This window comes from Bufo bufo, chromosome 4, assembly GCF_905171765.1.
Source record: "Bufo bufo chromosome 4, aBufBuf1.1, whole genome shotgun sequence".
Taxonomy (NCBI): Eukaryota; Metazoa; Chordata; class Amphibia; order Anura; family Bufonidae; genus Bufo; species Bufo bufo.
This window is the reverse complement of record NC_053392.1, coordinates 170,253,957-170,278,584: the sequence shown is the minus strand read 5'-3', so window position 1 is coordinate 170,278,584 and position 24,628 is coordinate 170,253,957. Positions and strand designations below refer to the sequence as shown.

At 42.4% G+C, this 24,628-nt stretch overlaps 1 protein-coding gene across 2 annotated transcripts in view; it reads right to left on the bottom strand.

Moving 5' to 3' along the window:
• Positions 1–15,767: 15,767 nt before the first annotated feature.
• The window catches only part of LOC120997812 (arylacetamide deacetylase-like), a 104,608-nt gene continuing 95,747 nt past the window's right edge, over positions 15,768–24,628 (bottom strand). For both annotated transcript variants that reach the window (XM_040428103.1, XM_040428104.1), the window contains one exon: positions 15,768–18,640. In XM_040428103.1, the coding sequence (XP_040284037.1) occupies positions 18,035–18,640 (606 nt within the window). In that variant the 3' untranslated portion in view covers positions 15,768–18,034. The remainder of the gene's footprint in view (positions 18,641–24,628) is intronic.

Sequence of the window (24,628 nt, the reverse complement as noted above, 5' to 3'; positions counted from 1 at the left end):
ACAGTGCCCAATTCTGCCATCCATTGCCCCACTTGTGCCACCCAGTGCCCCTTGTGGCAGTGCCCCCTGTTTGCCATCCAGTGCCCCCTGTTTGCCATCCAGTGCCCCCATTGTGCCATCTAGTACCCCGTTTGCCACCCAGTGCCCCCTTGTGCCATCCATTGCCCCCTTGTGACATACACTTCCCCCATTAAGCCATCCAGTGCCCCTTTGTGCCATCCATTGCCCCCTTGTGACATCCATTGCCCTCATTGTGCCATCCAATGCCCTTATTGTGCCATCCAGTGCCCCCATTATGCCATCCAGTGCCCCCATTTTGCCATCCAGTGCCCCCATTGTGCCATCCAGTGCCCCATTCTGCCATCCAGTGCCCCCATTCTGCCATCCAGTGCCCCCTTGTGCCATCCACTGTCCCCATTGTGCCATCCAGTGCCCCCATTGTGCCATCCAGTGCCCCCATTGTGCCATCCAGTGCCCCCTTGTGCCATCCATTGGCCCCTTGTGCCATCCAGTGCCCCTTTGTGCCCTCCAGTGCCCCTTGTGACAACTATTGCTCCCATTGTGCCATCCAGTTCCCCCTGTTTGCAATCCAGTGCCCCCTTGTGCCATCCAGTGCCCCCTTGTGACAACCATTGCTCCCATTGTGCCATCCATTGCCCCCATTGTGCTATCTAGTGCCCTCTGTTTGCCACCCAGTGCCCCCTGTTTGCCATCCAAAGTGCCCCCTGGGACATGCACAGCATAGAGATCAGCCTCTGTGGCTGATCGCTATGCTGTCACTCCTGCACAGCGCTTACATTGCGCTGTGCAGGAGTCAGTACAGGCTACACATAGAAGCCTGTACAATACAAACAACCATCCCTCGCATGTGCACTAGCATTCAGCATAGTGCGCTTGCGTGGGGAGTGAGGAGCTTTTTTTTGCAGGAGGCGGCAACGTCATTCATGACGTTCCGTCTCCTGCTCAAGGCAGGAAGAGAAGACCGGAAGACGAGAAGACGGACTTCGCCCGGAAGAACAGAAAATCCATCTGGAGGGACCACGTGACCAGGAGGCAGATCTCACGAATGGCTACACTGTGGAAGGTAAGTATGTCACCAATAATCTTTACTCCACAGGTTAGAAGTTATGAGCCAAAAAAAGGTTTAGGCCGGAGAACCCCTTTAAGGGAGCAGTGGAAAGGGACAGGGGACATTAATGAAAGCTGTTATTATAAGGTAATTACAGATCTTTTGACAATCATTGACAGACTAACTCATGTACCGTATACATGCCTAGCGCTGGCAGATAAAAAAGTTACACTTTAAGTGCATGTTGGTTTTCTGGTACAGTAGTTATTCTCGGGGAAAGTATAAAGAAGCTAAAGTGAGTAGAACATAAGGAGCAGGTGGAGTGGAGCTTGCACAGAGTTTAAGCTCTTATGGTATTGATGCCCTAGCTTTGAGGAGAACTTACAATTTTTTATTATGGACTGTTGTTTTGGACTTTATAATAAGCAGAAATGAACCCCTGTGGAGCACATGACATTAGTATATAATGGACAATCCTCGTTTACTCCAGCATATTATGTAGAATGTTTCTAGGTGGAGTCATCTAAAAATTGATGCGTTAGAAAACTAAATTGAATGGTTCAAATAATTGAAATCAGATTGTAGGGAAAAAATAGTAGGTTAGCATAGGCATTTGCAAATGCCCTTTGACAAGTGGATTCTTCATAAGTACTTTTCCATATGTGATCACAGTGTAATACCAACAGAATGACTAAGCTCAACACTGTCCACATAGAATAGTGAGAAACATATCTTTGCTTACCTTCAAAATTTGGATACATAAATACATTTTCTTTACCAGTAATGCATACTTATTTTTATTTTAGTTAAAATCCAAATTTTCATAAATCATTGTTGGTATGAGAAAGAGACTAAAGCCCCACAAATGTGTCCGACTCCATTAATCGTGATGTTGCCTTCACTGATCTGGCGGCATGGGATTTGAGCGGAGTTGGAGGCAGTTATTATGATGATTCTGTTCCGGGAAGGCAGTATTGCTGTTTGTACAAAGAGGACATTAATTTGTGGCATGCGCAAAAGGAAAATTATTATTGCGTAGGGACACCAGTGTAGTGTTGCAGTAGTATTTCTGAGTGAGGGGGACAAGAGGGGTACTATTACTGTGTTGGGGTGCAATAACCATCTGGTATATTATCTGTTTGGTACTATTATATTAGGGTCACTATAGAGTAGTTATGACAGCATTATTTCTGAAGTACAGTATTCTGGGGCACCTTACTACACAGCAGATAGAGTAATGTGGGCTCAGTTTAGGTCAAAGATGCAGGATAATGCTGTTAAACGGCCATGGTAAGGGAAGTTTGCGTAGAAGGTGGGAAATAGGTGATGAGAAGTTCTGGAAAAGCGAGGTGACAAAGATATCTGGACAGCAAACTCTGCAAAGACATGTAGTAGTTTGGGCTGGATAGAGATGAAAACAGAGTTAATAACTTGAGCTATCCTATATTTGTACTATAATTGCTTATGTAGTCTGCAAATCACCTGTATAGAAGTATTATCTACCACTATATGGTCACCATATGGCAGTATTCTTATTCAATAACAGACTGGTGGTATTCAAACTCTTTGTAGTGGTATGATCGATTTGGGAAAAATATTTGGTGGCAGGTCTTCAATGGATACAGGTCACACAAAACTGATTATTATAAAGTGATATCTATGATCAAATTACTGCTGAGCCCTTGTATCTAAGCTTATGTGTTGTAAAAGTTGTAGTGAAATATAAATACAAATTTGGAGTAAGAAGGATACACATATGCCTTGGGGTTGCGTCTTTGAACTTTTAAGACCATGTTTTATTTGACTTTAAACGGTCTAAACATTTTTTTCAGCCAGCCAATTTCCACGCCTGCAGCCTAGAAATGATGCAGTACCGTACTAGAGTCCTTATATGCATTAAAAAAACACAAATATTTTGCAAATTGATCAGCTCATAGTACCTCTTGATGCATTGTAGCTCTGTCAATTTTTGGAGGGACGACATACCTGTTCTAGTGATGAGCGGCAGGTCCCATATTCAAATTCGCAATATTTAGCAAATATGTGGTAGAATATTCGTCACATGTTCGCGAATATTCGTATTCAAGATTATTTTGCAATTGCGAAAAATGTGCAATGTAAAATTTGCGTAATGCGAAGTGGGTTAAAAACGAATATATAACACTATAGAATACAGTGCTATATATTAGTTTTTTAAAATATTCGTCATTTTCTTCCATCTGAAGTGAACAGTCATTGTCCCACAAGCAATTTAAGCAGGAAGGATTCATGACTTCAGATGGAAAACAGTGCTATATATTCGCTATATTGAATATTTGTTATTTTTTAACATCTGAAAACATGATTCCTCCCTGCTTAAGTTGCTTGTGGGCCAATTTCTCATTGTCCCACAAGCAAGAAGCAGGGAGGAATCATGTTTTCAGATGGAATAAATTATGAATATTCGATATAGCGAATATATAGCACTATATTCGAAATATTCACGAAGTCTCAAAGTTGCGATATTAGAGATAAATATTCGTAATTCAAATATTCACGCTCAACACTAGCTCCCTGTTCTACAGTTAAATGCAAAACAAAGAGAAAGGCGATTTAGTCAGACACTCTAATGGTTTGTGGTGAGATCCCGACTCTCCTTCGACAGATCAAGTCAGTGGAGACAAGGATCATGCAAAATCCTTTTGTTCTCACAGGAGATAAACTACCACCAGAGGTGTCTTGTAGCGGCTTTCTCCAGTCTCCCCATAGGATACACATACATGTTCAGGCGAGCCGAACATGTATGTATATAGGTAAGCCAGGAGGGACTCAAGAGTGATAGCTGTGGGCCAACAACTATTGAATGTGTATGGGCACCTACAGATCCAACAGCACACTAGACTTAGCTGCCGCCAGCTGATCTGCTCCCTCTACTCTCCTCTTTTTTGTATAAGTGTTAGAGCTATCAGCAGGGAGGGAAGGAGGCTAAACACAGAAAAGCAAGCTAATAAAGAATGAGGTGAGGACCCAGAGTCTGCAGAGAGCGAGACCACACAGTCTTCATCAAGTACAAGTGAGCAAGAAGAAGGAAGGCAGGGTCAGTATAGAGAAAAGGAAGTACTCTATAACACAATTTGCAGAGGGTGTGGAGAACTTACACAAATAACATCAGAGAGAAGAGGTCACACGAGGAAACAATAATAGGGTCCTTGTCTGTATAGTAGAGAGGAGGTTATACAGAGCCTATATCTGTATATGAATGATGACAGCAAATAAAGGCATTCTTCTTGACACACATACCTCACATCCTGCATGTATTAATGGAAGGGACACATCCACATGAGAAAAGTCTGAAACTTGGAGCAGGTTGCAAACAGAATTTCATGGAGTCTGAAAATAGAATAATGATTACAACCTGAAATGTATTACCATACACTCGCCTAAAGAATTATTAGGAACACCATACTAATATGGTGTTGGACCCCCTTTTGCCTTCAGTACTGCTTTAATTCTACGTGGCATTGATTCAACAAGGTGGTGATAGCATTCTTTAGAAATGTTGGCCCATATTGATAGGATAGCATCTTGCAGTTGATGGAGATTTGAGGGATGCACATCCAGGGCACGAAGCTCCCATTCCACCACATCCCAAAGATGCTCTATTGGGTTGAGATCTGGTGACTATGGGGGCCATTTTAGTACAGTGAACTCATTGTCATGTTCAAGAAACCAATTTGAAATGATTTAAGCTTTGTGACATGGTGCATTATCCTGCTGGAAGTAGCCATCAGAGGATGGATACATGTTCTCATTCTGTTTATGCCAAATTCGGACTCTACCATTTGAATGTCTCAACAGAAATCGAGACTCATCAGACCAGGCAACATTTTTCCAGTCTTCAATAGTCGAATTTTGGTGAGCTCGTGCAAATTATAGCCTTTTTTTCCTATTTGTAGTGGAGATGAGTGGTACCCGGTGGGGTCTTCTGCTGTTGTAGCCCATCCGCCTCAAGGTTGTGCGTGTTGTGGCTTCACAAATGCTTTGCTGCATACCTCATTTGTAACGAGTGGTTATTTCAGTCAACGTTGCTCTTCTATCAGCTTGACTCAGTCGGCCCATTCTCCTCTGACCTCTAGCATCCACAAGGCATTTTTGCCCACAGGACTGCCGCATACTGGATGTTTTTCCCTTTTCACACCATTCTTTGTAAACCCTGGAAATGGTTGTGCGTGAAAATCCCAGTAACTGAGCAGATTGTGAAATACTCAGACCGGCCCGTCTGGCACCAACAACCATGCCACGCTCAAAATTGCTTAAGTCACCTTTCTTTCCCATTCTGACATTCAGTTTGGAGTTCAGGAGATTGTCTTGACCAGGACCAAACCCCTAAATGCATTGAAGCAACTGCCATGTGATTGGTTGACTAGATAATTGCATTAATGATAAATAGAACAGGTGTTCCTAATAATTCTTTAGGTGAGTGTATGTAAAAAATAAATAAAATTTAAAGTAATAATTTGTTACGTTGTAACCAAGACTGCCAATATACCATTATTCTTGGGAACATAAATGTTAGTTCCCAACCAGTGTCGTATCTACCATATAGGCAGACCAGTCAGCTGCTATGGGGCCCATGAGGAAGGGAACCCCTGCAGTGGAGGAGAGGCCCCGCCCCCTAATTGCTCCCCTCTCTCTCTCTTCCTAAAGCTAAAGAACCTTTGAAGATGTCATCACAGGTCCTGTAAGGGAACTGCACAGTGTAAAGTGTAGTTCCCAGGTTAGAACAGTGCATCTGTCAGGACCTGTGATGACATCATCTTCAACACTACAGTTCCTGCAGGATCTAGCAAAGGAATTGCACCAAAAATGGTGTAGTTCCCAGGTTTGAGAGATATATCTGCCAGGACCTGTGATGACATCATGACGGGTCCTTCAACCTCTAATAGCAAGTATTAGAAGTTCACAATCAGCTCTGCATTGATCTATACAGACTGGAGTGGTAAGAAGAGGTCTTCCACTTTTCTCTTCATTTGCCCCCCACCCATGCCCTGTTTTTACTCATTGCTCACTCATATATAATACTTCAGACAGTTACAGTGACCACTACCTCATATACCTGACACACAGTGACCATAATGTATAACTGACCACATATATCTGTACACACTGCATCTATTATACCTATTATAGCTCTGTATGTGTAAAAATATATATATTATATATATATATATATATATATATATACACACACACACACACACACACACTGCATATATTACACAGTATTATAGATGCAATATGTACAGATATATAGTATATTCAACAGTGTACTGATATGTGAGGTACAAGGCATAATAGATGCAGTGTGTACAGATATACAGTTGCAAGAAAAAGTATGTGAACCCTTTGGAATGATATGGATTTCTGCACAAATTGGTCATAAAATGTGATCTGATCTTTATCTAAGTCACAACAATAGACAATCACAGTCTGCTTAAACTAATAACACACAAAGAATTAAATGTTACCATGTTTTTATTGAACACACCATGTAAACATTCACAGTGCAGGTGAAAAAAGTATGTGAACCCCTAGACTAATGACATCTCCAAGAGCTAATTGGAGTGAGGTGTCAGCCAACTGGAGTCCAATCAATGAGATGAGATTGGAGGTGTTGGTTACAGCTGCCCTGCCCTATAAAAAACACACACCAGTTCTGGGTTTGCTTTTCACAAGAAGCATTGCCTGATGTGAATGATGCATCACACAAAAGAGCTCTTAGAAGACCTACTATTAAGAATTGTTGACTTGCATAAACCTGGAAAGGGTTATAAAAGTATCTCCAAAAGCCTTGCTGTTCATCAGTCCACGGTAAGACAAATTGTCTATAAATGGCGAAAGTTCAGCACTGCTGCTACTCTCCCTAGGAGTGGCCGTCCTGTAAAGATGACTGCAAGATCACAGTGCAGACTGCTCAATGAGGTGAAGAAGAATCCTAGAATGTCAGCTAAAGACTTACAAAAGTCTCTGGCATATGCTAACATCCCTGTTAGCGAATCTACAATACGTAAAACACTAAACAAGAATGGATTTCATGGGAGGATACCACAGAGGAAGCCGCTGCTGTCCCAAAAAAACATTGCTGCACATTTACAGTTTGCACAAGAGCACCTGGATGTTCCACAGCAGTACTGGCAAAATATTCTGTGGACAGATGACACCAAAGTTGAGTTGTTTGGAAGAAACACACAACACTATGTGTGGAGAAAAAGAGGCACAGCACACCAACATCAAAACCTCATCCCAACTGTGAAGTATGGTGGTGGGGGCGTCATGGTTTGGGGCTGCTTTGCTGCGTCAGGGCCTGGACGGATTGCTATCATCGAAGGAAAAATGAATTCCCAAGTTTATCAAGACATTTTTCAGGATAAATTAAGGCCATCTGTCCACCAGCTGAAGCTCAACATAAGATAAGTGTTGCAACAGGACAACGACCCAAAGCATAGAAGTAAATCAACAACAGAATGGCTTAAACAGAAGAAAATACACCTTCTGGAGTGGCCCAGTCAGAGTCCTGACCTCAACCCGATTGAGATGCTGTGGCATGACCTCAAGAAAGCGATTCACACCAGACATCCCAAGAATATTGCTGAACTGAAACAGTTCTGTAAAGAGGAAAGGTCAAGAATTACTCCTGACCGTTGTGCACGTCTGATCTGCAACTACAGGAAACGTTTGGTTGAAGTTATTGCTGCTAAAGGAGGTTCAACCAGTTATTAAATCCAAGGGTTCACATAATTTTTCCACCTGGACTGTGAATATTTACATGGTGTGTTCAATAAAAACATGGTAACATTTAATTCTTTGTGTGTTATTAGTTTAAGCAGACTGTGATTGTCTATTGTTGTGACTTACATGAAGATCAGATCACATATTATGACCAATTTGTGCAGAAATCCATATCATTCCAAAGGGTTCACATATTTTTCTTGCAACTGTATAGTATATACAGCAGTGTACTGATATGTGAGGTACGAGGTATAATAGATGCAGTGTGTACAGATATATAGTATATATAGCAGTGGGGGCCCAATCTAGTTCTTGCTATATGGCCCAGTGATTTCTATGTACGCCCCTGTATCCAAAAGAACTGACTTCATGTCATCCTTAAAAACAGATGTTATCCCAACACAGACATTATTCATTTATGTTCTACACAGAAGCTATGGAATACTGTTCCTTACAATGAATCTAAAAAACACAATGGGGTTCAGTGATGTAGAAGTGATGTAGAACTTACTTTAAAACTACAAACATTTTGTAGTGATTGTCTACATCGTTAGAGTGCAGTAGACCCTAAAATATTAAAGTCATGCTTTAGAGATTTAGAGATTATATTTCTTCTACACACTAATTAAGGTTTTGATGGAGTGCACCAATAATTTCACTTGAATAGACGTTTACATTTAGGCCTCATGCACACGACCGTATTTTCTTGCGGTCCGCAAAACGGGGTTCCGTTTTACCGTGATCCGTGACCGTTTTTTCGTCCGTGGGTCTTCCTTGATTTTTGGAGGATCCACGGACATGAAAAAAAAAGTCGTTTTGGTGTCCGCCTGGCCGTGCGGAGCCAAACGGATCCGTCCTGAATTACAATGCAAGTCAATGGGGACGGATCCGTTTGACGTTGACACAATATGGTGCCATTTCAAACGGATCCGTCCCCATTGACTTTCAATGTAAAGTCTGGAGTCCCTATACCATCAGATCGGAGTTTTCTCCAATCCGATGGTATATTTTAACTTGAAGCGTCCCCATCACCATGGGAACGCCTCTATGTTAGAATATACTGTCGGATATGAGTTAGATCGTGAAACCTCATTTCCGACAGTATATTCTAACACAGAGGCGTTCCCATGGTGATGGGGACGCTTCTAGTTAGAATATACTACAAACTGTGTACATGACTGCCCCCTGCTGCCTGGCAGCACCCGATCTCTTACAGGGGGCCGTGATCAGCACAATTAACCCCTCAGGTGCCGCACCTGAAGGGGTTAATTGTACTATCATATCCCCCTGTAAGAGATCAGGGCTGCCAGGCAGCAGGGGGCAGACCCCCCCCCCCCCTCCCCAGTTTGAATATCATTGGTGGCCAGTGCGGCCCCCCCCCCTTCCTCCCTCTATTGTAATAATTCGTTGGTGGCACAGTGTGCCCCCCCCTTCCTCCCTCTATTGTAATAATTCGTTGGTGGCACAGTGTGCGCCCCCCCCCCTTCCTCCCTCTATTGTAATAAATCGTTGGTGGCACAGTGTGCGCCCCCCCCCTTCCTCCCTCTATTGTAATAAATCGTTGGTGGCACAGTGTGCGCCCCCCATTGGCCCCCCCTCCCTCTATAGCATTAACAACATTGGTGGCCAGTGTGCGGCCTCCCATCTCCCCCCCCCCCCCCGATCATTGGTGGCAGCGGGTTACTAGCAATTGTACAATAGTAAAAGATTCATACTTACCTGGGAGCTGCGATGTTCGTGTCCGGGCGGGAGCTCCTCCTACTAGTAAGTGACAGTTCATTTAGCAATGCGCCGCACAGACCTGTCACTTACCAGTAGGTGGAGCTCCCGGCCGGACACGAACATCGCAGCAGCAGCCAGCAGCAGGTAAGTATGAATCTTCTACTATTGTACTATTGCTAAGTAACCATGGCAACCAGGACTGTAGTAGCGTCCCGGTTGCCATGGTTACCGATCGGAGCCCCAGCGATTAAACTGGGACTCCGATCGGAACTCCGCTGCCACCAATGATGGGGGGGGGGATGGGAGGCCGCACACTGGCCACCAATGTTGTTAATGCTATAGAGGGAGGGGGGGCCGATGGGGGGCGCACACTGTGCCACCAACTAATTATTACAATAGAGGGAGGGAGGGGGGGGGGCGCACACTGTGCCACCAACGAATTATTACAATAGAGGGGGGGGGGCCGCACTGGCCATCAATGATATTCAAACTGGGGAGGGGGGGGGGGAGGGTCTGCCCCCTGCTGCCTGGCAGCCCTGATCTCTTACAGGGGGCCGTGATCAGCACAATTAACCCCTTCAGGTGCCGCACCTGAAGGGGTTAATTGTGCTGATCACGGCCCCCTGTAAGAGATCGGATGCTGCCAGGCAGCAGGGGGCAGTCTTGTACACAGTTTGTAGTGTATTCTAACTAGAAGCATCCCCATCACCATGGGAACGCTTCTGTGTTAGAATATACTGTCGGTTCTGAGTTTTCACGAAGTGAAAACTCAGCTTTGAAAAAGCTTTTATGCAGACAGATCTTCGGATCCGTCTGTATAAAAACTAACCTACGGACACGGATGCCAATCTTGTGTGCATCCGTGTTCTTTCACGGACCCATTGACTTGAATGGGTCCGTGAACCGTTGGCCGTGAAAAAAATAGGACAGGTCATATTTTTTTCACGGCCAGGAAACACGGCTCATGGATGCGGCTGCCAAACGGTGCATTTTCCGTTTTTTCCACGGACCCATTGAAAGTCAATAGGTCCGCGAAAAAAAACGGAAAACGGCACAACGGCCACGGATGCACACAACGGTCGTGTGCATGAGGCCTTATCAGGAGTGATTTCAAATAGATTTTTAGGACAACTTTTCCTATTCTATCTATGAATGACTGGAGTAAAAATGACCATACACACCACATCCTGACATAGTAAAATAGGTTATAAGGCTGTAAATAGACATCAGTCCATCCAGTGTTATCCTGCAAAAAAACTGCGAGGTTGAAGCCACTTTTCCTCACTTTAGGGAAAAAAAATTCCTTGCAGACTCCAATCAGGCAATCAGAATAACTGATCAATGACCCATCTCCAGAAATCTAGTAACTATTATTACGCTCCAGAAATACATCCAGGCCCCTCTTGAACTTTTTTTAGTGAATTCACCATCACCACCTCCTCAGGCAGAGTACCATAGTCTCACTGCTCTTACCGTAAAGAATCCTCTTCTATGTTTGTGTAGAAACTTTCTTTCCTCCAGACACAGAGGGTGTCCCCTTGTCACATTCACAGTCCTGGGTTATAACTAAATGATGGGAAATATCGCTGTACTGACCCCTGATATATTTATACATAGTTATTAGATCGCCCCTTAGTCATCTTTTTTCTAAAGTGAATAACCCTAATTTTGATAATCTTTCTGGGTATTGTAGTCCACCCATTCCAGTTATTACTTTAGTTGCCCTCCTCTGGAACCCCTCCAGCTCTGCTATGTCTGTCTTGGTCACAGGACCCCAGAACTGTACACAGTACTCCATTTGTGATCTGACTAGTGATTTGCAATTCTACAAGATCACTAATAAATATATTGAAGAGAATAGGGCCCAATACTGACCCCTGAGGTACCCCACTAGTGACAGTGACACAATCTGAGTGTGTACCATTAATAACCACGCTCTGTTTTCTATCACTGAGCCAGTAAGGCTACTTTCACACTCGCGTTTTGGGCGGATCCGTCATAGATCTGCAAAAATGGATCCGTTCCAATAATATAACTGTATGCATCTGTCATGAATGGGTCCGTTTGTACTACCTGTAACATAGCCAAGACGGATCCGTCATGAACTCCACTGAAAGTCAATAGGAGACGGATTTGTTTTCTATTGTGCCAGATAAAACTGATTCGTCCCCATTGACTTATATTGTGTGCCAGGACGGATCCGTTTGGCTCAGTTTCGTCAAGCGTACAGCAAAACGCTGCAGGCAGTGTTTTGGTGTCCGCCTCCAGAGCGGAATGGAGACTGATCGGAGGCAAACTGATGCATTCTGAGCGGATCCTTTTCAATTCAGAATGCATTAGGGCAAAACTAATCCATTTTGGACTGCTTGTGAGAGCCCATGACGGATCTCACAAACTGAAAGCCAAAACACCAGTGTGAAAGTAGCCTTACTTACCCACATACAGACATTTTCTCCCAGTCCAAGCATTCTCATTTTATATGTTAACCTTTTTGATGTGGTGCAGTGTAAAATGCTTGGGAGAAGTCAAGATATATGACAACCATTGATTCGCCACGGTCAAGTCTAGAACTTACCTCCTCATAGAAACAATTTAAATTAGTTTGACATGACCAATCCCTCATGAAGCCATTCTGATATAGCATTATTTGCTTATTTTCATTGAGGTACTCCATGAGAGCAGCTCTTAGAAAACCTTCAAACAGTTTACCCACAAAAGCTGTAAACTTACCGACCTATAGTCTCCGGGCTCTGTTTTTGGACCCTTTTTGAATATTGGAACCACATTTGCTATGTGCCAATCCTGTGGAACACTACTTGTCAGTATAGAGTCCTTAAATATCAGAAATAAGTGTCTGTCTATGACATTATTTAATTCTCTTAGGATACGGGGGTGTATGCCATCTGGTTCCGACGATTTGTCCATTTTAATATTTTTAAGACACCGCTGTACTTCTTCCTGGGTCAGACAGGGCACTTTTAATGGGGAATTTACTTGTACATTCTGCAATTCATCTGACAGTTTATTTTCCTCAGTGAATACAGTGGAATAATATCTTTGCTTTCTCCTTATCGCTGTCTGCAACTCCCCCCTCATCACTTTGTAAAGGGCCGACACCTTCAGATTTATACTTTTTACCATTTATATAATTGAAGAACATTTTAGGGTTAGTTTTACTCTCTTTGGCAATGAATCTCTCTGTAGTTTGGCTGCCTTTATTTCTCTTTTACATATTCTATTTTTTTCTTATAGTTTTTCAATGTTTCCTTTGCTACCCTCCTGTTTTTGCGATTTAAATGTTTTCTTTTTGTCATTTATTGCTTTCTTCACATTTCTGTTTATCCACATAGGTTTTTTATCGTCTCTTACCCTTTTATTCCCATAAAGGTATGTACATCTCACAATTAGAGCTCATGCATATGACTATATGTATTTTGTGGTCCGCGAAAAACAGATCCGCAAAAAATATGGATGACGTCCATGTGCACTCCGAGTTCTCCATGTTGCATAACGGAACAGCAGGCCCCTAATAGAACAGTACTATACTTGTCCGTAATGCGGACAATAATAGGACATGTTCTATTTTTTTTTTGGAGGAACGGACATACGGAAACAGAATGCACATGGAGTAACTTTTTTTATTTTAGTTTTTTGCAAACCCATTAAAATAAATGGTTCCGGACACAAAAATATGTTTGTGTGCATGAGCCCTTAGAGTTTAGGATGCCTTGAAAAATATCCCATTTTGTGGCTGTACTTTTATTTTTGAGAATTTTGTCCCAGTTAGTTAGGTCAATGACCTCTCTTAGAACTCATTCACACATCAGTTATTCGGTCAGTTATTTCCATCAGAGTCAAAATCAGTAGTGAAGCCTACTCAGAGATCAGGTATAATGGAAAGATTTGCACCTGTTCAGGGTTTTTGCTCAGCACCTAGTTTTGGCACACAATAACTGATGGAAATAACTGATCAAATAACTAAAGTGTAAACGAGGCCTAGTTGGCAAAATGTAGCTTCTTTAAAGTTTGGTATTTTTGTTCCTCCCTGAAAAAACACTCTTTTGAATGACATTTGGAAGTTTATTATTTTATGGTGACTATTTCCCAGGTGTCCCCCAACCTGCACATCAGTTGTTCAGTCAGGTCTATTGGTTAATACCAAGTCCAGTGTGGCTGTCCCTGTGGGTCCTGAACCAGTTGGCAAAGGTAATTGTCTTTGGTTATTGCCAAGAACCTGTTTCCTTTATGAGATGTACAGCTTTCAGTTTCCCAGTCTATATCTGGGTAGTTGAAGTAACCCATAATAACAACCTCATGATTTGCCGCCTCATCTATCTCGTTTAGTTGTAGATTTTCTGTGGACTCTGTATATTCGGCGGCTTATAATAAACTCCTATTGGTATTTTATTATTGTTTTTGCCTCCATGTATTTTTACCCACAGTGACTCCACATGTTCATGTCACTCACTTATATCTTCCCGGAGTGTGGGCTTTAGACAGGCAAACCCCTCCCCTTCTCAGGTTTTCACAATCCTTTATAAACAGACTATAACCCTGTACATTAACTGCCCAGTTATAGCCAACATCCAGCCTTGTCTCAGTTATTCCCACTATGTCATAGTCCTCCTCACACATCACTAATTCCAGTTCCCCAGTTTTATTAGTCAGGCTTCTGGCATTAGTGTACATACAATTGAGAGGTTTATGTATATTTTTTACCCTACACCTTTCCTTATGAACGGTTCTAGTCCTTCCTTCCATTCCTCCCCCAGTTCAATTACCTTGCCCTAGTTCTCTATCTGCACTATATTCCCCTCCAATAATGCAGTTACCCTCCCCCAGTCCCTAGTTTAAACACTCCTCCTACCTTCTAGCCATCTTCTCCTCCAAAACAGCTGCCCCTTTCCCTTTGAGGTGCAGCCCATCCCTACGATAGATCCTGTAGCCAACAGAGAAGTCAGCCCACTTCTCCAGGGACCCAACCCCCTCTTTCCTACACTAGTTCTTGAGTCATTTGTTAACCTCCCTAATCTCCCGCTGCCTTTCTTGTGTGGCTCATGGTACAGGTAGTATTTCGGAAAACACTACCTATGAGGTCCTTGCCTTAAGCTTGTGACCTAAATCCCTAAAATCATTTTCAAGGACGCTCCATCTACCTTTAACTTTGTCATTGGTTCCAATATGGACTATGACTGCTGGATCTTTGCCAGCCCCTCCCAGTAATCTGTCAACCCAATCTGCAATATGTCAAACTCGAACGCCAGGAAGACAACACACCGTTCGACGATCCCGGTCTTTCTGGCAGATTGCCATATCTGTACCCCTAATAATTGAGTCTCCCACTATCAGCACCTGTCTGGCCTACCCTGCTCAACTGCTTACTGGAGCTGACATACCTCTGGCTGGTAGAGGAAGTGTCTGGCTGCAGCAGTGCTCTCCCTGAACTAACATCCCCCTCATCTTCCAACCGTGCAAACTTGCTGGGGTATGTTAGATCAGGGCTAGCCTCCCTGGCACTCTTCCCTCTACCCTGCTTTCTAAATGTTATTCAGCTACCTACCTCACTTTTTCCTGAGCCTCCATACTACCACCCTCCCCCATAGACGGAGCAGCAAACTCTGTCCCAAATTGCCAACGCTTCTCAATGTTGAAACTTGCTAATTTGGATACACGATGTGCGATTCCAAACAAGTGATTTGCTCACATTTTGTACAAAAATATGCACCCTCAAATAGCTGTCCCAGGACTGCATACATTAGACAAGATGTGCACCGGACTGCGCTGTCAATAATGGAACACATACTAATTGCGGATTACGCAAGAAAAGAGAAAGAAAAATTACAATACAACCATGCAATTCTAAGCAACTGAATTACTGCAGTCCCCTCCTAAAGTCCCTGAATCTCAAGTCACGTAATCTAAAGTCACACACCTAATACAAACACACACTTGAAATCAAACACGCAAACGCTCACAAACTTGCCCGCTTGTATAGGTGCTGCTCTCAAACAACTTTAAACCAGACTGCTTTTTTATTTTTCTGGATAAACAAGCATGCTCAGTTCAGAGTTTTATTTTTGTTTTTTCTCAAAAGGGGAATGAGACATTTCGGTTTTACATTTATCGTACTATTCTGTACTTATTTATTGTTATGTCTGTTATAGAATATTCAAATAGGCATAATGAGGTTCAGTTGTAGAATTCAATAATTGTGTAAAAAAAAAGTTTTATTTGTATAAACAAAAGTTTCATCTTCAATTAGAAAAATGAAGTAAAAGTGTAGAAAATTATACCTTCACCTTTTTGCAAACAAAGTTTTTCAAAAGAGATGCCATGAGAATAAGAGTTCCTCCTAGGTCACAAATATTGCTTGAATGAAATACAGTATGGGTAAATGGACAGATATCAAAAATGGAATTATACTATAGACTCACACATTCCTGTAAAAGCTGCAAAAAAAAATAAAAAAAATGCAACTCCCATTTTGCATTGTCCTTTACGCAAGAGTGGTCAGAATCCGGAAGGAACACCATTTTAGGAAAAAATAACATCTCAGCGGAACTCTGAGGCTCCAAGTGGCACCTTCATTAACTCTTTGGTTTGCTAAATTATCCACCAACATGTGACAAATGTCCAAGTCACCAAGTGTTGATTTAGTTGATTTGTGTCATGTCACCCCCTTTAACTTCTAAGCATTGTGAGTAGCTAGATACAATATTTGCTTTTCAGAATCATTCCTAAATCTTCACACTTTAACGTAGACATAGAAATTTCACCTTAGGCTATGATCACATCTCCGGTGCAAACTCCGGCAGTCTGTTCCAACAGAGGAACAGGTTACCAGAGTTTACTTTATCCATCATAGCCAGTTACCATCAGATCCCCATGAATAAGATCTAATGTGCATCCAGCGGCTTTCCAGCATAAATGTCAGCTTTCTGCCGCGTATGCATGAAATGGTATTTGTCCAGCCGAAACATGGCATTTATGCGAGAAAGCCGCAGTAACCCCCCTTAGATACTATTATTGTCAATAGTGATCCGGTGGTCTTCCCTCCCGGAACAGATTACTAGAGTTTGTACCATAGATGTATTCCTACCCTTCACAGAATCAATCAGTGTCTTAAGCCAATGGGAACAAGGATCTAGTTGGCTCATTATGCGGTTAGTGGTTGACAACTGTTGACCAATTGACTATTTTAGGGATGAGTGAATTGATTTGTACGCATTGATTAGTTCATGTGAACAAATTTTATGTATGAGGGAGCGTCGTTCTATAGACAATTCTCTAATGTGCCGACAGATTAACATGGCCAAACATCTTGCACAGCCATAATAATCTTGGGTATGCACCATTACTACAAGTATCAGTGCATGCACAAATGTTCTGCCTGATGAACCGAATCAGTGACTGTGCACCGGCCGTTAAAACTCATTTAGCGACACATGAGAATTTGTTAATGTGAATTTGTTTTTATATCATTGAGCATGTGTCAATACTCACAGTGACAGCACATGCCCAAGATTAACAAAGACGCTGGAGATGTGCAGTCATGTTAATCTGCCGGCAAAGGTAGCATCCAGAGCTGTGGGGACACTCACTCAATTTGTTCAGTTCATACACTAGACTATTTTACTATTTGTCTAATTATAATTTTTTGTGACTCCATTTTGATTGTAAACCACCAATCTATGCCTGTATGAGATGAGTGTAGCGTCTTAAAATGTTCAAGTCAATGTAAAAATATGTTTATCCTTTGTTTCTTAGTCATACATGGACAGCTTCTTTAGATTCCTTAGGCTCTGAGGATATATGCATTTTAGTTGTCTCGAAATGTAGTTGGATGACAACCATGTCATCTCAAGAAATTTTAGAACTGGTTTGATAAAGTAGCTACTGTATGTAAATAATTCTAATGCCAATAGAATGAATAATCTTTAAAGAAGCACTCCCACAAAAAGGTAAATGATGTAATCTGTAGTGAATGTAATCTTCTCACCAGTGACTGTATTTTTGAGTTATAACCTCCCTTCTGATCCTTAGCTGTGTCATGTGAACAGCACTCTAATTTCAAACTGACAAAGGACAGGAAGTCAATTACTTCTCTGTTCATTCCGATGAGACCGACATTGAGGTTCTCATAGGACTACACAGAGAAACTGACTTTCTGTCCACATAAGATGCTGTGTTATTTGGAAATACAGAGTGCTGGACACATTGCACAGCTGAGGATCAAAGGGGTGGGGGGGGAGATAACTCACACATACAGTCACTAGTAAGAAAATTACCTTCACTACCGTTTACATCATGCACCTAACAGGTCACAGAATGCTAATTTTTGTGGGAGTGGTTCTTTAAATTTAGAAGACACACGGAGAGACAAGCTGTTGTAAAATAGGTGTCTCTTATTTTAGTAGGAACAGGAATTAACACCAAAAATCATTAAGACATTGTACTAATTTCCTTATAGATTTGTCACAGGTTGGTATCGAGCCAGTCTAGATATTTGTCCACCGCACGATTTGCTAAAGAAAAATCAAATGGCCATACATTCATTAAAAATATACCATGGAACGTGTCATAGTGTTCATGTACTACATGTACCCCAACTTTTCTAAGTCTTGACACATACATTAAGCCATCATCTCTAAGCACATCATACATGCAGGTAATTACATATGTCAGTGGCAGACCAGATAACTTTTCATCTGCTGCCAACAAAGGAGAAGCTCTCACATCCAAAAGTCCTGGGTACTTTTTAACAAACAAGGTATTCTGGTTCTTAGGCATATTGTAAACATGATTCTTTTTTAGGGATTCAGGCAACAATGTACTCCAGTTAACATACTTAAATAAATGAGCATTTTCAGATCCTATATGTTTGTTAGACATCATTGCTTCAAACAGGGATCGTTCTGTGGTGAAGTATTCGCTCCAGAAACGGACCATCAGCGTCCTGGAGAGTAAAGGCATGTAGAGATTTTCTTTGTAAGATGGAGTATTCAAATCAAGAGCTTGGAGAACTGGATATATTAATGCTTGAATCTTGAATTTCACATTGACTTCTGGGTCGTGAAGCAGCTGTAAAAATCAAATCCATGTCTTAAGAAACAAATTAACGGCTGTATAGGAGTCAGCAACTATTTCATTACACGCAGAGTCAACATGTTTATTTTTGTTCAGAACATTGAAATACTTTTAAAAGCTTGAGATTTCATTGAAATCTAAAAAACAAATAAATTGCATTTCATGGACAAGCAGAGAAGAGAGACAAATGTCAATTGTATATACTTTGCTTCAAACCCGTATAGCCAATAAAAAAAATGCATATATAAGAAACAGTTTCACTACACAGTTAATAGCAAAATGCACTGTAACAATGTAGAGTATTATTCAAAATTGAACTGGAATATGTATGAAGCACCAAGTAATGGTGGATTAAGGCTACACTGACACGACAGGGAAAAACCGATATATGACGGCCGTTTTTTTTTTTAAACGGCCATCGCAAGTCTATTTTAAGAACAATAGTAGTCTAAGGGGTTATTTACATGGCCATTTTTTTTTTTATGAACAGTGACTAACAGACATAAAAAAATTGAATATGTTCTCTTTTGTCCCTTATCATGGACCGGCAAGCCCCCATATAGTTGAAGGGAACCGGTTTTAAGGTCCATTTCTTAGACAAGCATCAATGAAAAAACATTTTCATTTTCTAACAGGTGATTTTTCAATCTGTTAGAATGTAGGCAATAGTTTTTTTTGTGTAATTCATTTAATTCTACTTTTATTTGACTATTATTGTAACTAGAGATGAGTAAATCGAAGCTGACGAAGTGGAATTCGATCCAAATTTCATAAAAAATTTGATTTGCAACTAATGCAAATTTCCTCGCGATTCGTGGTAATGAATCACAATTTTTCCTAAAATGGCGGCTACACATGTAAGGTCATGAGGCAAGGAACTCTGGGAAGGTGGGATGACCAATAATGCCATGCATGCAGCCAATCAGCAGCCAGCCAGTCCTGTGTTGTCACAGCCCTTCAAATAGGAATAACTCAGCCATCTTGGATTCAGACATTTTCCAGTGTTCTGAGTGCAGACACAGACGTGAAAAGGCGCTAGGGACTGATAGGAAAAACCTTGTAGTGAAAAAAAAGCAATTTACAAGTGCAAAAAAACATTATTTGGGGATCCAAATAGCCATTAAACAGCTCTGTCATTTCAGCAATTTGTTCCTGGGGTGCAAGTGCTATGTTGAAAAGCATTTAGTGGCTTATATCTGTGGAAAAAGAAAAATATATACGCAGTTCACTTCTGCAGGTATATGTGGTAAAAGCGTTTAGTGGCCTATTTCACTACAAAAAGGAAAATATATACACAGTTCACTTCTGCAGTTATATGTGGTGAAAGCGTTTGGTGGCCTATTTCAGTACAAAAAGGAAAATATATATGCGGTTCACTTCTGCAGTTATATGTGGTGAAAGCGTTTAGTGACGTATTTCAGTACAAAAAGGAAAATATATATGCAGTTCACTGTTGCAGTTATTTGCGGTAAAAGCGTTTAGTGGCCTATTTCAGTACAAAAAGAAAAATATATTCTCAGTTCACTTCTACAGTTGTATGTGAGTATACGAGAACGCTCTGTGGCCTCTTCATACTGCCGTCACCTCCAGACCCTGTCATTGTGCCTCTCTGTGGTCTCCTCATACTGCTTCCACCTCACCACTATGTCATAGGTCCACTCTGTGGACTTCTCATGTTGTTCCCACCCTCCCCACTTTATGACTGGGTCCACTATTTTGTCTTTCGGCCTGGCTGACATCATCATTTATTTGACCCTTCTTCTGATCTGTCAGAGGGAAGGAAAAATGAGACGCACAACGGATCCTGTCTGTGTAGCAGCTGTAAGGCCTGTATGGTCCCATCAGAATTGGCTTATGATTTGGTAGCCAAAAGCAGGAGTGGGTACAAAACACAGAAGACATGCAAATATTCCATTCATTGCTGTTTTAGATCCACTCCTGTTTTTTTTGAGCATTAGCAAAACTGATGGATTATTGAGCAAATGCTGACCGAGTGAAGGCGTATGCTCCACAGACAGGATCAGTTTTTTGTGGGTTATTGTTCTGATGGATGAGAGTAAGGGCAAATTAATCAGTGACGTCAACACAAACTTACTGCTGACACCTTCTCCACTCTGTCAGGGGGGCTCTACTTGTATAAGCGTTTAATAGAACAGGTTCTGTAGACATCTATGTGGAATCAGCAGACGAGGGTGCAAAGGGACTGCGCTTCTTCTTGACGCTAACATCGACCTGTAAGGCCTCCTGCACACGAACATAGGTGTTCCGTTTCCGTATTGCGGACCTCATATGCGGATCTACAATAAACAGACACCGTTCCGTGTGCATTCTGCATCATGGATGCGGACCCATTCAAGTGAATCCGGAAATGCAGAATGGTGCGGAACAGAAGCATGGAACGGAACCCTACAGAAGCACTACGGAGTGCTTCTGTGGGGTTCCGTTCCGTACTTCCGTTCCACAAAAAGATAGAACTTGCTCTATCTTTTATCGGAACGGGCGGATCATGGACCCATTCAAGTTAAATGGGTCTGAAACCATCCCAGAGGCCGCACAAACGTTCTCTGTGCATTGGAGACCGCAAATTGCGGTCCCCAGTGCACGGAACAGAACACATACGTTTGTGTGCAGGAGGCCAAAGGCTGAGTTGATACTTCACCTATTTGGGCAGTCACGGGGCCAAAACTGACCAAATAACTGAAGTATGCAGCAGTGGCGTGCCCCAGGTGCCGGCTCTCAGGAGGTGCCAGAAGCAGTGAGCGCTTCCATCAATGCAGATAGAGGACGCCCACATACTGCGGTGGGGCACCGGAGTGCATAGTTCCACTGCCGATCATCGCCATAGGCTTCAGGCCTAGTAGGCCTGAAGCCTATGCGGTAGTGAAATCCCAGCGCAGGCATGCATGATGATGTCATCGCGCGCGCCTGTGCCAGGACGCAGCACAGTGAAGTGTGCGCTCCTGCCATCGTGCGCCTGGACATAGGTGAGTGTTTAGCTTTTTTAATTTTTTTTATTTTATGTGCTAACTTTGAGGAATATGGGGGAACCACAGGAGGACATTTAAAGAGAGTACATTAGGGGCAAATTACTATGTAGAGAAAAAATAATATGGTGGTATACTGTGTGGGGGAAAATTATTATGGGAGGGATTACTATGTGGGGGCAAATTATTATGCAAGGGATCCCCCACATAGTAATTTAACCCAAATTGCCCCCATACAGTAGTTTCCCCCACTTTGCCCCCTGCAGGCACTGAGGTTTCTGTTACTGAAAATCTGACACAAAAGTGTAAGCAATTTGCTATTGATATGAATAACTCTTTATCCAGTAACTACAGTGTAATATAATACACACTTATGGTTACTTCACAGCTTTGAAGGCTTTATTTCAAGGTTATCCCATATTTGTAAAATATTTTGATTAAAAGATACTCTATTCGAGAATCGTGTCAACATGCAACACATAATTTGTCTAGCTTGAAGTCTAAAACGAAGTATATTCGAAAGACGCACTTCTCAAATAGCATAATAGTCTAATAGAGTAGCACACCATTTGCGTATTGGTGGTGCTTGCTACACGTGTATTTTAAAACAAGATGTCCATTACCAAAAGATTTTTGTTATCAGTGCCAGGAGAGTTTAAAGTGAGCATGGCACATATACATTTAATCTGGCAATTAAAACCAGAGAACAACCTTTATTCTAATCTGTTTATTATATTCTAATTAGTTTTAAAGCTGTTTTCTATGCAAGACTGTGGCGGCAGACATAATTTTTGAGCTGCTGTTAACAGTATTTAGAGATATGTTTAACCCCTTCCCAACCAAAAGCCAAAAAAGGGGGTCAGTCAGCACTTACCAAACCGCAGTAGCACATTGCTATGGCAGGGAACAACATTAAAAGACAGAAACATGCAATGCGACAATAAACTGTAATATAAAGTACAAAATTGCGTAATAATAACAAGTGCTACACTATAAGTGCGAGATACTTGGCAAATCGTTTTGTACAAAATTATTTGAGCCCGTCTGCCGAGCGTCAAGGCGATCTCTGTTAGACGGGTTCCTACGCTAAATTCTACCTGTTAGGTGCCATGACGGCTACCATACACTTCAGGGAGTGTACGTTCCACGTACCTGCATTGTATACTACCTGTTAGGTGCCATGACAGCTACCATACACTTCAGGGAGTGCAGGTTACACAGCAGGCCCACTCCACGACACCACCGGCGCCAAATGGCTACCAAGGATTGCAGTGAGAGTCCACAAACTATCTCACTCCTGGTGCCATGGCTTCAGTGAGTGAGGGGGAGCAGGCCTGACTATGTACTAACACTAATTAAAATCAGCCTATAGGGCAAACAGGATGGTCAGGAGTGCAGGACTGAGGAGGCAGCCACACCTCCAGTACAAACTGCAAAGAAAAGCCAAAAAAGGGGGTCAGTCAGCACTTACCAAACCGCAGTAGCACATTGCTATGGCAGGGAACAACATTAAAAGACAGAAACATGCAATGCGACAATAAACTGTAATATAAAGTACAAAATTGCGTAATAATAACAAGTGCTACACTATAAGTGCGAGATACTTGGCAAATCGTTTTGTACAAAATTATTTGAGCCCGTCTGCCGAGCGTCAAGGCGATCTCTGTTAGACGGGTTCCTACGCTAAATTCTACCTGTTAGGTGCCATGACGGCTACCATACACTTCAGGGAGTGTAGGTTCCACGTACCTGCATTGTATACTACCTGTTAGGTGCCATGACAGCTACCATACACTTCAGGGAGTGCAGGTTACACAGCAGGCCCACTCCACGACACCACCGGCGCCAAATGGCTACCAAGGATTGCAGTGAGAGTCCACAAACTATCTCACTCCTGGTGCCATGGCTTCAGTGAGTGAGGGGGAGCAGGCCTGACTATGTACTAACACTAATTAAAATCAGCCTATAGGGCAAACAGGATGGTCAGGAGTGCAGGACTGAGGAGGCAGCCACACCTCCAGTACAAACTGCAAAGAAAAGCCAAAAAAGGGGGTCAGTCAGCACTTACCAAACCGCAGTAGCACATTGCTATGGCAGGGAACAACATTAAAAGACAGAAACATGCAATGCGACAATAAACTGTAATATAAAGTACAAAATTGCGTAATAATAACAAGTGCTACACTATAAGTGCGAGATACTTGGCAAATCGTTTTGTACAAAATTATTTGAGCCCGTCTGCCGAGCGTCAAGGCGATCTCTGTTAGACGGGTTCCTACGCTAAATTCTACCTGTTAGGTGCCATGACGGCTACCATACACTTCAGGGAGTGTACGTTCCACGTACCTGCATTGTATACTACCTGTTAGGTGCCATGACAGCTACCATACACTTCAGGGAGTGCAGGTTACACAGCAGGCCCACTCCACGACACCACCGGCGCCAAATGGCTACCAAGGATTGCAGTGAGAGTCCACAAACTATCTCACTCCTGGTGCCATGGCTTCAGTGAGTGAGGGGGAGCAGGCCTGACTATGTACTAACACTAATTAAAATCAGCCTATAGGGCAAACAGGATGGTCAGGAGTGCAGGACTGAGGAGGCAGCCACACCTCCAGTACAAACTGCAAAGAAAAGCCAAAAAAGGGGGTCAGTCAGCACTTACCAAACCGCAGTAGCACATTGCTATGGCAGGGAACAACATTAAAAGACAGAAACATGCAATGCGACAATAAACTGTAATAATGTAATTAATGTTGTTCCCTGCCATAGCAATGTGCTACTGCGGTTTGGTAAGTGCTGACTGACCCCCTTTTTTGGCTTTTCTTTGCAGTTTGTACTGTACTGTTTGCCCTATAGGCTGATTTTAATTAGTGTTAGTACATAGTCAGGCCTGCTCCCCCTCACTCACTGAAGCCATGGCACCATGAGTGAGATAGTTTGTGGACTCTCACTGCAATCCTTGGTAGCCATTTGGCGCCGGTGGTGTCGTGGAGTG